General features: G+C 35.2%; 1 protein-coding gene across 2 annotated transcripts; it reads right to left on the bottom strand.

Moving 5' to 3' along the window:
- Window positions 1–648: 648 nt before the first annotated feature.
- On the bottom strand, window positions 649–15,057 carry LOC125222586 (SNARE-interacting protein KEULE-like). 2 transcript variants are annotated; one of them, XM_048125284.1, is made up of 21 exons: window positions 14,818–15,057; window positions 12,824–12,882; window positions 11,782–11,863; window positions 10,398–10,476; window positions 9,181–9,231; window positions 8,922–9,018; window positions 8,773–8,805; window positions 8,389–8,514; window positions 8,115–8,306; window positions 7,939–8,022; window positions 7,758–7,856; window positions 7,597–7,670; window positions 6,580–6,676; window positions 5,892–6,017; window positions 5,709–5,804; window positions 3,074–3,193; window positions 2,919–2,993; window positions 2,076–2,272; window positions 1,755–1,845; window positions 1,592–1,681; window positions 649–909 (listed from the first exon to the last, which is right to left on the bottom strand). In XM_048125284.1, the coding sequence occupies exons 1-21, from the start codon at window positions 14,888–14,890 to the stop codon at window positions 856–858; spliced, it is 1,995 nt and encodes a 664-aa protein (XP_047981241.1). In that variant the 5' UTR covers window positions 14,891–15,057; the 3' UTR covers window positions 649–855. The 2 variants fall into 2 exon arrangements, with proteins under 2 accessions (XP_047981241.1, XP_047981242.1); XM_048125285.1 differs by lacking the exon at window positions 3,074–3,193.

The following is a 15,057-nucleotide window of genomic DNA, read 5'->3' as shown; positions in this document are numbered from 1 at the left end:
TACTAATTGTGCAGGAAACATATATCTTTCAAAAGAAGGGACAAAGTGTATATTTGTTTCATATTTCTTGCAACTACGATCACTCATCAACAATTCAGCCATAGAAATTTATACCTTATCCCCTCGTACAGCTTGACTATTAAGTGAGCAATAATCGACCGAGACTCTTATTTAGGGGATGAAACAAATACACTGGTTTTGGCTCTCTTGCGCTCTCTATCAGGGAACGAAACACTTTGGTGGTGTTCGGTTGTCATGACTAATTATCATGAGACTATCCATCTAGGATTAAGTTGTGAGATTATTTTAGTTGGAGGGGGAAGCTATGACTAATTATTATGAGACTATCCATCTAGGATTAAGTTGTGGAGGTCAATCTTATGAACCAAACATGATACATATTTAATCATGAGATTTAGTCTTGCTAACCAAACACCCACTTTGTGAATGCAAATACGCATAAACTGATCGATGTTCCACATGCACTACCTCCTATATTTTTTGGGAGATAAAGATTTCTTCGAGAATTATGTGGCGCAAGCACACATGCATGGGTCTTGGTGGAGTTGTGAAGCAAATAATCAGCTACAGAAAGACACAAACATGCAAAGGAAATACACAAACTGCGAAAAAAAACACTCAGGCGCGAAAAGAAAGTATACTTACATAACACACCACAGATTTCCGGAAGGCCTCAACAAATAAATTACAACACATCTGCCACACAGCCATTTTGTACATGGTGAGAAGAAAATAGAAGGATAGTGGAACGCGGCATGATACTTTGTTGTATGATCACAATTGCAAAGCAGCTCCGCTTAAATTTGCATATCCAGCTTCACCAGCCGTAAATATCTAGATCTGGAGGTCGTCCAATGACAACTCATTTGCATTCAACAACTTTAGCTTCTGTAAAAGAGAGAGAATCACACAATAAGCTCCAGGCGATCACTGTACTAGTTCACAACATTTAAGTAAGAGAACCCAAGAATCTGAGCACATGATGGGGATTAGGTCCTGTTCCTGTCTGTGTCAAGGTTAGACAGTTGCAAACGTTTTTAATGGGTATAAAAAGCAAAGCATATGCCGAGCAAAAGCCATTAGTAAATAATTAGTTAAATCTCCGGCTCCTGAAACAGAAATCATGAATAAGGTACACATAATGATCATCCACTTCAGTGTGACTTATGTTGTGATTAATCCCATGTATATACCTAGGTGGTGTTTGGTTTACTAGATAAAATAGTACTAGCAAGATATAATCTGGGATTAAGTTGTGAGATTATTTAGTAGGAGGGGATTGACTATGACTAATTATCACATGACTACCCATCTAGGATTAAGTCATGAGTTTCAATCTCATGAACCAAACATAATACAAATTTAATCATGGATATAATCTTGCAAACCGTATCGAGTATTCAATTCTACAAACAAATCATGCCAGCCACTCTAAACGACTCATCTCAGAATCAGATGCCAGACTATAGTAGATTCATTGCCTCAAAATTCAATGCACCTTCTGGATGAATGCAATAACACAAAATAAAGGAGATGATATACGTAAATAGGACAGAATGAAATCTTTTACCGTTATAAATTGTGGGGGATCATCGAGACTGGATGATCCTAGAACAATTTCTCTGTGCAATTTTGTTGATAATTTATGACAAGCTCGTAACTGCAGAGAAACATATTTCAAAAACAAAATATATATATATAGAGAGAGAGAGAGAGCAAAAATTGCATATTACCTCAGAACGTGTTGCCCCACCTACAATAAACACAAAAATCCGCTGACCCATCTTCTTGAAATCACTAGAGGCGTGCCTTAATATTGAATCACTAAACAAAACAAATAAATTAAGACACAATCATTTCAGGGTGAAATGACGGAAAGCAACATGTAGATTACATGGAAAAAATAAGTTTAAAGACTAAAAGTGCAAGCTTGTTGAACTTAAAAGGATAGCACTAGACACTTTTCAAAGACCACGATAAAGCCAAATACTATATTAAATTACCACGAGAGAAAAGTTGAGAGTCAATTAACAAACACAAGACTCCAAGTATACCTTGAATAACCATCATCAGAATTCCGTGGACGAGCCCATGTTGCTGTTCTTCTTGATCTCTTTGAATAAGGTGTTGGGATGTCACCTGACCTTATTGCTGCACTCTGAGAGGATCCATGAGTAGTAGGACTAGGTTCATTCATACAAGGATAATCATTCCTAGGTAGTTCGCCTTTACTAAGTTTTTCAACAAGCTCCTGCAAGGCAAGGGGAACCATTTAGTCAGAAAATATGTTTACAATGACTTCATGTGCACTCCAACGAGTATTACCGATAGTTTTCATCACAGAACACCTTATAATGCAAACACAAACCAAACAATAAAGTGAAAATTTCACGGGACAAATGGGTCTACAACATGATCAACTTTGTCGAAATTTTTAATTCAGCCACCAGATCATGTCAGGGCCAAGTCATTGTTTCTGTATGAGAAAAAGAAATCAAACATTCATGGTCCTGGGCTATAGTACATATACTGTTCAAAATGTTATTCAAAATTTAAACCAATTAAACATATTTGTCTCACACAAGTATATTCAAAATCCATCTCACAAGCAGTTTGCTATAAGATTTGGTGGAGTTTTTAAGCTCATTCAGTAGCATTATATTGGCTGAGGTAAAATTTCAAGGTAACAGAATGTGGCCCATTCTACCAATAGCTGCGGTGCGGCTTAAAGTAGAGATAGATTCCTATAGCTGTTTTATTAAATAGCTTGTTCAAAGAAAATCGGTGATATTCATCTCTGTATGTGAGCTTAGTGCATTACTCATCCAATATCATCCAAGAGCCAGAGCTACCATACATCTCTTGATCTTCCCAACTTTACAGAGTCATAAATTTACCTCTATAATGGGGTAAAAACGTGATAATTGCCATGCCACTTCTCCAGGTCTGTCTTTTCGTGCAGCATGCTTCTTCTGAAAACAAGGAAAAATGAAAATTAACCCCATTATCAGATGCATGGCTACTACAGAACAATCACTTTTCTATTCACTACCTTGTGGACATCAAACTTAAGAGAAAATGGTACAATTGAGCTCTTTTTGGGATCTGATGATGATTCTAGCAATCTCATATTATAAACTGCAGTCGCATCATCTTGTGGTAGTCTAGCCAGCTGCATTTTATGTAGCATGATATCATTTTTCATATTAAAGGTTTACCAGATTGCTTAATGGCTGCAGCCACAAGAACCACCTCAAGGAAGGTATATTATAGAGTTAAAAACATACAGCTGCTTATTCAGTAAAATAATAACAAAACAAAAAAAAACAAGTGGGCGGCAAGAATCTGAAATTATATAGCAAAATGTTGTATACAAAGTCAATTCCAAAAATTTTTATAGTATCTTGGGCTAAAGGGAGGGATTTGAAGTACTTGAGGCTTCATAACGTTTTTCACAATGTTATGAATAACATAAGGTAACTTACGTCGACCCAAATACCACAACTTTATGGCGGTATGCATGTCGAGATATGGCAAGCGATAAATAAATATTATTAATATATATAGACATATATAGTATAATACTCCCTCCGTCCCAAGGAAGATTACCCTTTTCATGGTGGGATTTTATGCTGCGTTGTTTTGTGTACTAAGTGGAGAGAGAATAAAGTAGAAATAAAGGTGTTTCCATTTTTAGAAATGGGTCGTCTTGGTTGGGACAATAAACCAAAAAAGGAAAGTGAGTCATCTTCGTTGGGACGGAGGAGTATGAAATATAAAAAGCAAAAAAATAGAAAATGATAAAAATATTATAGTATTTCAAATCTTCGAACAACAATTAAAATTTGAAAGTCATAACAATAATACTCCATGTCTAATAAATACTACTCCCTCCGTCCCGGCTAAGATGACACATTGCTTAGCCGGCACGGGATTTTAGGAGTTATTGATTAAAGTGTGAGAAAGAAGGTGAGTGTAAGTATTAAAGTAGAGAGATAAAGAAAAATGGATATTTTAATAGGAGTGAGAAAAAGTGGTTGAGTGTATTAATTGGAAGAGAAAGTTACAAAAAAAAGGAAATGTGTCATCTTAGTTGGGACAAACTAAAAAGGAAAACGTGTCATCTTAAGCGGGACGGAGGGAGTAATACTAATTGAAGTCTTAGCTCAATAATTAAAATGTAAAATCATCATACATCAAAACATATTAAGTCTAAATTCAAATCCTTCTCAATCCTCATCAACCTAAACATAGTTATCCCATTCTCATTGTTATCATCGACATCCAACGAAACAAATCCTTCTCCCCTTAAATCTATATTCCCAACATGTTCTCACTCATTCTATATTCCCAACATGTTAATTATAACCATGGCAGCATTTTAAAAACATTGGTTTTCCAACAGTTGAATCAAGGTGAACAAAAAACTAGGTCTCTCAAAGTAACAGCATGATTTCTCAAGACGAATACTTGATCTTTCAGATTTCGATAGAGAGAAAGAAGGTAAAGATATTCTTTGAGGCAGTAGCTGATTCGACTGTTGTATCATGATTTCAGGTTAACATCATAAAATTTTTATGGAAGGTATCACATTTCTTAAGGTTAAAATAGAACAGTATCAGTGGAAATTGCCATTTTTAGCAAACTAGAAAAGCTATATGCATATTTTAGCCATCCACATATGAAAGTGAACTTTTTAGCCCTTTCTGGCTCAAGGTCTAAAAGATCCTTATTAAGAAATACTCCCTCCAAGGTCTAAAAGATCCGTATTAAGAAATACTCCCTCCGTCCGCCATTAGGAATCCCATTTATGGGCGGCACGGGTTTTAAGAAATATTAAGAAAAGTGGGTGGAAAAAAGTTAGTGGAATAGGGATCCCACTTGTATATATTAGTTTTAAATAATATGTGAGTGGAATGAGTTATGGTAAAAGTGAACCAGGACTCGTATTCGCGGACGGACTAAAATGGAAAAACGGGACTCCTATTTGCGGACAGAGGGAGTATCAAATAGTCATCTTTGGTTCGGAAGGAAAATTATTCTGTCAATGCTCGTCCCTGAGACCCTAGGGTCACCGGACTCATTTTTCAAGTCAAGAAAACGTATGCTTATGTAGAAAACATGCAATATTTCTCATGCAAATATGAACACAACCGTGACCCATATTATTTGGTAAATATAATTTAGAAAAAAAATTGGGAGCTGGCGTGCTGCATAAAGGGAGGGGGGGTGCCAGTTTGCATGAAAGGGTGTAGTTTGAAGGTTCTTGCTAGTCTGGTGGGTGTGGTCATGTTTATATAAGGGGGCAGGTTGGGGGTGAGGGTATTACACAAGGGTGGATCAGGTGGCAGGAATACTTACAAACGAGGGGTGCTTATTGAACAGTAGGAGGGACGGGAATTTAGATGATTTGGTATGGGGAAGCGTCTATATAAGTATTTACATGATTTATGCAGTACTATTTTGGGGGGTTAGATTGACTAAACAAAGGTATATGGTAAGGGCAACAAAAATCATATTCTGAAAAAATATTAAAATAGTGAATATAATCCTTTCATCATCTATAAGTTTAAGTTTTTTAGCACAGTTAGCATCACCATATGGTATTAACAACTACATCCACAAGGTTATGAGGCCATGTCATGGACCCTGGACTGTTAAAAATAAAATTCAAACTTAGCACTAACCTCCATTAGTTTTGAGATTTTATCATCGTCAAACTTTTCAGGATATACGGCAGCATAAATCATCAATAATCGCAATTTATATTCCCGTGATATATCCTGCCAACAATTGAACATTATAAATTACATCCGTCATCAGCATACAAGCTTCTTCCCTTTTTCAGTACAAAGGAAAACGCAACTCACCTCTTTTGCTCTAAGAAAATTAATAATATCCTTGGTTCCTGCATCTCCGAAAACAAGATCCTGCTCTAGTTGACCAACATCTTTAAGCCCAGATTCCCTGATAATTTTGTTAATTTTTCCTGCAATCTGAAGAAACACATAAGAAACTAGTCAACCCAGAAATAAAAATAGAGTTTGATTTTTGGAGTTAATTTACAGATCTGTTGCTTATATTTATTAGTCAAAAATCTTTAATAATCAAGTGGTACATATTACAAAATTTTAATAAACATATCATTATTTTAGAGTTCATAAAAAGAGTCTAGCAATGAAAAAGAATTACTACATCTATGTATCAACTGATGGATTCACAAACATTATGATACGATAATGATATCTTAAAGCTTTCGGTAATTTATTTGCTTCTCCAAGACCCTAATTACATTTTTTTCTATTTGTTAAGATTCAAAGTGCAATCAAAACGAGCAAACATATACCATTTATCTTTAACCAGTATCATCCACAGTCTGCCACTGTTATATTTACATGCGACTTGAGTGACAAACAAACAAATAAAAATGATGAAATATAGAGCATTACTCTAGTTCAAGATAAGATCTTAGTAGATCGTTAGAAACACCACTTATGTGACAACATGGTCAAGTAAAAGCATTAAAAAAATTTCAGCCAGGAATACACTAAAACTCACATCAACATGGAGGGAGAGCTTTTCAATTTGTTCACTATATTGAGGCAAAGCTTGAACCATCTTTTGCAAGTCCCGCGTTGACAATTCACCACCAGATCTGCATATTTAATGTACACAATAGATCACATATACCATGACTAGCAGGACACGTGTTTATATACCATTGATACAATACAGAAGCATGAAAAAGTGAGACAGGGACTTTTGGAATTATTAGGGATTTTAGGTATATCTAAATATATCCATATAACTGAACGTGTACTCCATGGAACTAAGACCCCATAGATGAAATTCTGTTAAGACTTCGTCGTTCCAAATTGATAATCATAATCATACTTCACTTTTTTTATACTTGGATGGTTCAAAATCTCATAGCAGCATTATGTACTGCTATGAGATATGCAACTTTAAATAGAAAAAGAGAGATGCAAAACCTCAGCTCTTTAACCCAACCAAAAGATCCAAGACAATTTTAATCGACATCCAAAACAAGAAGGAAAGAGCAGGGATGGTCTAACAAGTAACAAGGTGACTGAGGCTAATAGTTACACTTAAAATAAGACTACACCATTGAAAATCTGCCGTGTAAAAATAACATATTTAATGTTAAATCCTACCTATCAACTGTACAATAACAATAGCTTTAGATATTATGCATTTAAGGGCTTGTTTAGTTTGCTTGACATGATATAAGTTAAGAGAATGTAAATTTTCTAACTATGTTTTTAGCTTACAAGGATCTTTTTCTTGACAAAACAAGGAACCTAAACAAACCCTAAATAGGCTCTCAGACCGAAATATAGTTTTATTTAAATGGTCGGCAGAAACATAGTTATAGGCTACAAGTACCTTGTAAACTAGTAAGATATCTAATGGAGTATATTTTAATTATAAGTTGAGAGATTAATTATCTAACTCCGTAACAATCATAATCTAAGACTATTTTAATATTAAAAGTTGGCATGTGTTCGATCCACCAAATTTTTCAGGAACCAACCAAGGTATATATCAACCAACCTTGAACCATGAATTTGTGCAGCCTTATTTTTCGATACGAAGTTTGTCATTTTCTCATGCAGCCGCTCACTTGCCTGATAATTGATTTAAGTAAATATAGCAATTGATTCAAATCTCAGACGAAATATCAATAAATATATAGGAGGATTCTCCATACGTACATCAGCTATATGTGCATGTCGGAGCTCTAACCAGATAGGGTCATGATCCTCCAAAAGAACCTCTTTCTTCTCAGGGCGACCACCTGTCTTGCTTGGAACCTGACCATTATGATTACTTAACATGGCTGAGGAACTTCCAAAAATTTAATCAAACTGTCTGGTAAGATCTCAGAGACACTACCTCATGGATGTATTTATTTCCGTCCATATTTAGTAAATCATGGCACATCGCATCATATGTCCATTCATGTATAACTGGAGCAATCTGAACAAGAAATTCAGGTATATTATACAATAAAAATTACAGTGGAACTCTCGAGAATTAAAAATAGTGGGCATGGAATTGATACTACATACCTGGTCTACTGATCTATCTAAGATAAGAAGCTCGCATGTCTCCATTTGGGGAAAGTTAGGAAGATTGGCTTTGTATTTCATCAGATTATTCCAAACAGAAGCAGCAAGCTTTGTAGGAATTAGATCACGAAAAGTAGTCATTGTAGTAGGGTCAAGGGACTTAGCAGCACGGTAACGCACATTTGGAAACTCCTGCCATATCACAATGAAATAGAGGTCTTCACTCTGAAATTGCTAACGCTATAGGACAACATTTAAGGTTCAGATAACGTACCCTCAAAGAAGCAAGCACTGTAGCTATTCGTGTCCCCATCAAATTCAAACATGCATCACCTCTGCGAGAGCTTTCTTCTTCCCCGAAGAGATCCTCAAGTGCTCTCTCATTGTCAGTGATGAAACCCTGAAGTATTAGCCAATTGCCAAATGAACCATTGCATTTGTTGTTGAAGTTCACACCATGCAACAGGAACATTTTTAAAATACATGGATCTGAGTTGACCATGGTCACCGTCTCATATAGCATGACTTAATTTACATCTTTGGTTGTCAAGCCATTCAACTAAATCTGAATGAGTTTTTTTCTTGTGAACAATAAAGGGATTATGAGAATGCTAGATACAAGAACTTCCACATAAAAGTCTAAAAGGATTATATATACCTGGCTATCTATGGCGAAATATTCCAAGTTCATCTGTACATTTTAGATTCAAAATAAGAATAAATACTAGATCTCTCTTTAGTACAAACGTACAATACGTGTGGACATAGATAGAGAGAAAAGAAAGAGAAGGAAGAAAATTGAGTAACCTCTCTTAAGGCACCAATGCGAGGTAAAACACTTCCATCCCTCTTTATTTGGGCTACCAATTCGCGGGAAACAGGTGAACTGAAGAAGACAAAGGCCCTAAAGGCAGAAAAAAGATAAAAGTAGATGAAACAAAGAGATGATGATCCCAATTATTTTCTATAACAATAGCCGCATATAACTCGGGAAATGTAAGTTAAAACTATTCCATAAAATTGTAGAGGAACACCTACGAAAGAAAGAATAAAACATTTGACATACTTTTTGTACAATGGCGATCTTCCAGACATATCAGACAGGAAGATAACAATGCTGCACGATAAAGAAAATGAAAGATAAGGGCAAGAATGTGAAGCGCATAAAGAAGAACAAGAAAAAATTAAACTAAATTTATCTAGAAGAAATTTGTAAGCAAAAACATTATAAACTATTCAGAAGAAAGCTCTATTGACCATACTAGCATGGCTGTGTAATCAGTATTAAAAAGTACGGAGTACAAAATTCCCAAGAGCAAGTAATTAACAACCCTCCCTAATACTTGAACTGCAGAGGTTAGGCATATAAAGCTCTCGCAACATTCGACCAAAAAAACAAACAAATAAAACCACTTGCACATTTTCCTAGCAACGTTACTAAACCACCAAGGTTTTAGGTCCCGAGGAATTTTTTAAGGACCCCAGAGCCTCGAGGCAGTCAGAAGCATAAAGCCAAGGTGTAAATCATAACAGACATGCAAACTGTACCTAATAAAATAAAACACATAGAAAAACTTTGAGAAACCATTAAAAAATCATAAGTTCATATCTACTTTAAAATCTTACATTCAAATAATTATTAGCCACCATCAAATGTCCAAGAAGAAGTGAGACAGAGGGAGATATAGGGCGCACGAGAGAACTAGATGTTTCTACCTCAGTTTTCACGTTTCATTAGGTTTAGCGGTCAGGAACCTCTTTTTTTAATGTAATGCTGTTTTTACAGCATAAGTGTGATGCGTGCGCCTCAACATGGTCGAGGCACCTGCCCCATTCGAACCAGGTGAGGCGCCTTGCACTGAGGCGCACCTCACTAACGCTTTTCTAAACCATGTAAAGTACATTGGCTATTGATAAAGGAGACTCCCCTGACAGTAGAGGAGTTTGTCAGTAGATTATTAACAATATGGCTATGTTTCTGTGTTTCAATTGTAAAAAATCCCTGCTAAAAAAATCATGCACTACAAGCTAAAAGATCCCATCAAACTATTATGTCAATTCATCTCCTCTCAGTAGTAGCAATGATACTTAGAAGAAGGAAATGAAAAAGGATAACTGATATATGATACACAACTTCAGTATCAGTCAACAGACTTCCTTCATTAGAGTCCAGTAACTTTCATGTAACGAGTCTCTTGTACAAATTATTCTGCAAGCCTTATAGCCTTACTATCAGGATGATACCAAAACCAAAGTCAGATGATAAAAATGTGAACTACATACTTTTCTTTGGTTGGTTGGATAAAATATATCCCATCCATGGATGGCAAAGGTTGTCTTCGTTTGTGTATATCTTCCACCACTGCAATAGGTCAGAGAACATCGTTACTCCTCTATCTCAATAAATAATTGCATTTATTTGTATCATGGTGAATCTTCCCAACACAGGACTCATGCAAAAGATAATTTTAGATTGCATTTTGTTCCACAAAAATAATAAAGCAGTTAATTGCAATTTGGAATCAATCAAATACACCTGTTTCTTCTTTCCTAAAACTAAAGTTAAAGATTGTAGTAGACATGGAGTCCAGACAAACTAACTCATAATGCTTCCACCAACTTATATAGTACTCCCTCCATCCCACAATAAGAGTCCTATCTGGTTTGGGCACGGGATTTAAGAAATGTAAAGAAAAGTGGATTGAATAAGTTAGTGGAATGTGGGTCCCACTTATATATATAATAGTTTTATAATAAAATGTGAGTGGAATAAGTTGGTGGGTTGTGAGGCCTACTTACCATTTATGGTAAAAGTGAAATAGGAATCTTATTGTGGGACAGACGGAAATGGAAAAATAGGACTCTTATCGTGGGACAGAGGGAGTAATAAATAAAATTGCATGGGCCAACAGATCACCGCACATCCAGAGCTTTTCTATTAGTCTAAGCATACAGGTAATACGTCAGACAATGTTTTCAGAGCAATACATATGATGGCGTTCTTATGAATAGATATTGAATGCACAAATTGGAGCAACTAAATAATCTGAGGATGGCAACTAAATCGAAAATAGACAAGTAGCCTACTAAAATTGCTATCATGAAGTGACATTTAGTACCTAAAATATTTTGTAAGCCATTTAAATAAAAAAGAATATGGATTTAGAGTCAATGCTTTCATAAGATAGTAAGTTTCAAGTTTCAACAAGTTGTGATCTGTGAATTTCATAATCAAATCAATATTTATATTCACTATCTTTCAGATGAGAGTTGAGTAGTTGACAAAATAACTGTTCATATTATTGCTTGAAGTAGTGTGATAATCAAACCTTCCAATCACCAAATCTTATTATTATTGTTGTTGTTGTTCTTAATGTTTTTGTTCTCGTTGTTAGATTATTAAATTATCAAATATCAATTATTGGTCTCACACAACCTGAACACTGAATTTTATACAGGGGGTACATGCATATTATTTGAAACATTTGGCAAGTAACTTACAAGCACTCACATAAATAACTCCACCATAAACAATACCGGAAAGCTCATGTATAAAGATATGATCATGGCATAGATTTAGAGAGCAACAAAATGCAACAATAGTATTGGGTATAAAATGAAGAAAGATAGTACAATTTTTCTCTGAGACTGGCCTTCTATTTCTTACATGAAACTCCTTCCTCTGTGATATCTGCCATCTTGCATGCGTAAGACATTATTCTTACTGTTAGCTTGTCCATAATGAGTACCTACATGTCAAGGTATTAGAACAGGGAGGTGATAGAACATAGAAATTGAGGGATTACAAGGGCATCACATAATAGATTAAAGAAAAATCAAAACCCAAAATATGTTATCTATCTACAACAAAATTTGATTACAATTTGTGCGTGATGGTTATTTTACAAATGTCAAACAGGACTTTGTGCTTCTCCTGGTAATATAAATACTTGGGTAGATTACCATTTTCTGCACTAGACTTACAGATAATGGCACAGTAAAACCAACACATCTCAGGGATTGTGTATTAAACTGGATTGAGTAAGATAAAGTTTCATCCAAAGTGATTGGGGCGGATGATTTCAGTTCAAAGAACTATTTGCCAACAAAATTATACCAATAATAGACAAGAGGCATATGAGGGGGGGGAAAGGTTTGTGCATAAATCAGAAAGGCAAAAATCATTAATAGACTTGCAATCAGAAAATATATTGACCATTGGAAAGAAAAGGTTTAAATGAATGAGAACTCTAATAACAATTTAACTACAGAAACCATTGTTCTACACCACCGCCTCAATTGGATTTGCTATTGTAACATGCCTATTACTTTACTTTATTTTCTTCCCCAAGCCTTCAACGTACCACGCACCTTCTATTGCATAATTTTCTTTGTTCATTTTTTTGCCCTGATATTATGGGATACTAATCATACTAGTATTTTGCCACATATGACATATTGGTAACAAATGCGTATCTAGCCAGGACAAATTATTCCCTCAAATGGAGTTCAATCAGTCTGGTGTACTTGCACACATACAAAGTTTTGGAAGATTCTTGAGATTTTTGTAAGAAAAAAACTTGAGCCTCAGGCATCATCTCAACATGCAATGGATTGATGGAGGAGAGAAGTCCTAGCAATCCTCCAACCCAATCACCCACACCTAGATCAACTTTCTGAGAGTAAGAGAAATATATATTCTTTTCTACCTTCCAACTCGACTTGGAGTCCCCTGTTTTGGTTGATCGGAGCATTTCATATAACAATCCTGCATATGCAGAAATTAGTAATTATAGAGAAAATACAGAGGACAAAGAATATATAAATGTAGCTCGCTAATCATTTTCAATAATAATCACCATTAAGAAAGATTTGCATAGAACAAACTAAGACCCACACCATGGCATCAGCAAGCATACATCAATCATAAAAAAACTGATAAAAGAGATTAGAAAATTTTCATTGCTGGACCAGAAAATATGAACTAGAAAATCATCTGATGTTGTGACAGTGGAATAAAACTGATACAGACTGAAGCTCAATGATAGTCCTTAATGTATGCATCAACAGATGTTATATCTGTATGAAGATTTAGATCCTGCCTAATCAGTGGTTTTATAACAGGACTTTTAGCAATCAACTGTTTCTAGAAGTAGATATTATATAAAAAAATTAAAAATTGATACAGACTGAAGCTTCAGAAGCTTTTAAACTTCTGGTGTTTAAAGATATTCTTTAATCGATGCATCAAGCCATCAACAGGCGTGGAAAAAATTGGGCAATTAAACTGACTTATCTTAATAGTGGTGTTTTAATGGTAATTTTATAGCATCAACAGCTTCTGCAAGAGATTAGTAGAAAAAATATTATACAGATTGAAGCTCAGAAGCTATTCGAGCCCTGGTGCTCAATTCTGCAATCTATGCATCAACAGACGCTAAAAATTATAAGGAGGCTCAGTTTTCCTTTAACAGGTGTTGTTTTAGTTCTGGTGCTCAATGATACTCTTATTTATGCATCGCATTAAGAAATATAAGAGAATCAATTGTGCTATCTTATTAGTTAGTTATTTAGTTTATTCAGGATTTCTTTAACATTAAACGGTTTGTACAAGTAATAAAGGAGTGAAACCTGTAACTAAAGCATATAAACATAACTAAAGCGTATAAACAAATCAGACAGTCAAGATAGCACAAATATGTCTGAAAAGTAGTCAAGTGAAGGCATGCACTTCTGCTTTATTTCCAAAAAAGGATGGTCATTTTGTCTCTTTAAAAAAATTGAGATCGGCACATATTCTAAAAAAGTACAAGCATATCTTAGTGAGTGACTCGGAAAGGCCTCTCTTGTCAATATTTTTTTTCAGGGAAAGGTGCTTTTTCTAATATACTCCTAGTTATGCTACATGAAAGATCATGATCTACCATGTTAATTGATATCCATGCCTTTCTTAATCAATTTACGCATTCTTTCTGAATTCTGATCCTAGAAGAGTATTGAAAAATAATTGAAAATTGATGTACTAAATATATCCTTTTTGAGCAGAACGTAATGATTTTGAGTAACTGGAGCTGCTGACATCAAAACTCCATCAATATGTAATCTAATGTAAGGCACAACTCTATTCTAAAAGTTGTGAACTAATTCTGGACCTGTATTACTTATCAAGGTATCTTCATGGTCAAGAGTGCTGTGTCTGCTGACAATAGCTCATGCTAAGACTGTTTATTAGAAGTATCACAGAGCCATTTCTAGTGGTAACTATAAACATCCACTTGTTCTTAAATTAACTGAAAGGAACTTTGGTGCCCTTAACACTGACAAAAAAAATAAAACAGAACTATAAGAATAATATAAGAAAATATATCCATCAGACTAATTAGCACTTGAAACCAGGACGCGGTTTTCTTTAATCGATCAAAATCCTTTTCTATGCCTCAAATCCAACAAAGTTTTAGCCACTTAGATAATTCAATTGCTGCTACACGATCACTAAATTCAAAATCAAAGTATACAAGTACATCAAGTCATACACAAAAACAAAGGTAACAACAGAATCACGGAAAGAAAACTAAAATAATTCTCGCGAGGTATCAGTGTCACTCAGCCCAATCACATGCACAAACCAGCTGATTTGAACACACTCTCTGGATATAAATATAGGTCGCAGAAAAGAGGCACATAAAAAGTAAAATTGACTAACTATCGCGGCTAATTTGGCGAAAATTCTTGTACTCGCTCCCCTGCGACGCTGTATCGGAATCAGACATCGACATGGCAAATGGATTGTAATTTGTGGCGGTGTGACTCTTTTCCTGGTGCAAGGGATCAATCAAAAGCCCAGATAACGTTGTTGATCCTGATTTCTGGTGAATTGGATTGTAGAGAGAGATGTTTTAAGGGAAGATAAAAGAAGGCAGTGACAGCATATAAATTCGGGTTT

This window comes from Salvia hispanica, chromosome 4, assembly GCF_023119035.1.
Source record: "Salvia hispanica cultivar TCC Black 2014 chromosome 4, UniMelb_Shisp_WGS_1.0, whole genome shotgun sequence".
NCBI classification, from domain to species: Eukaryota; Viridiplantae; Streptophyta; class Magnoliopsida; order Lamiales; family Lamiaceae; genus Salvia; species Salvia hispanica.
The sequence above is the reverse complement of the archived record's forward strand: the minus strand, read 5'-3'. Positions and strand labels throughout refer to the sequence as shown.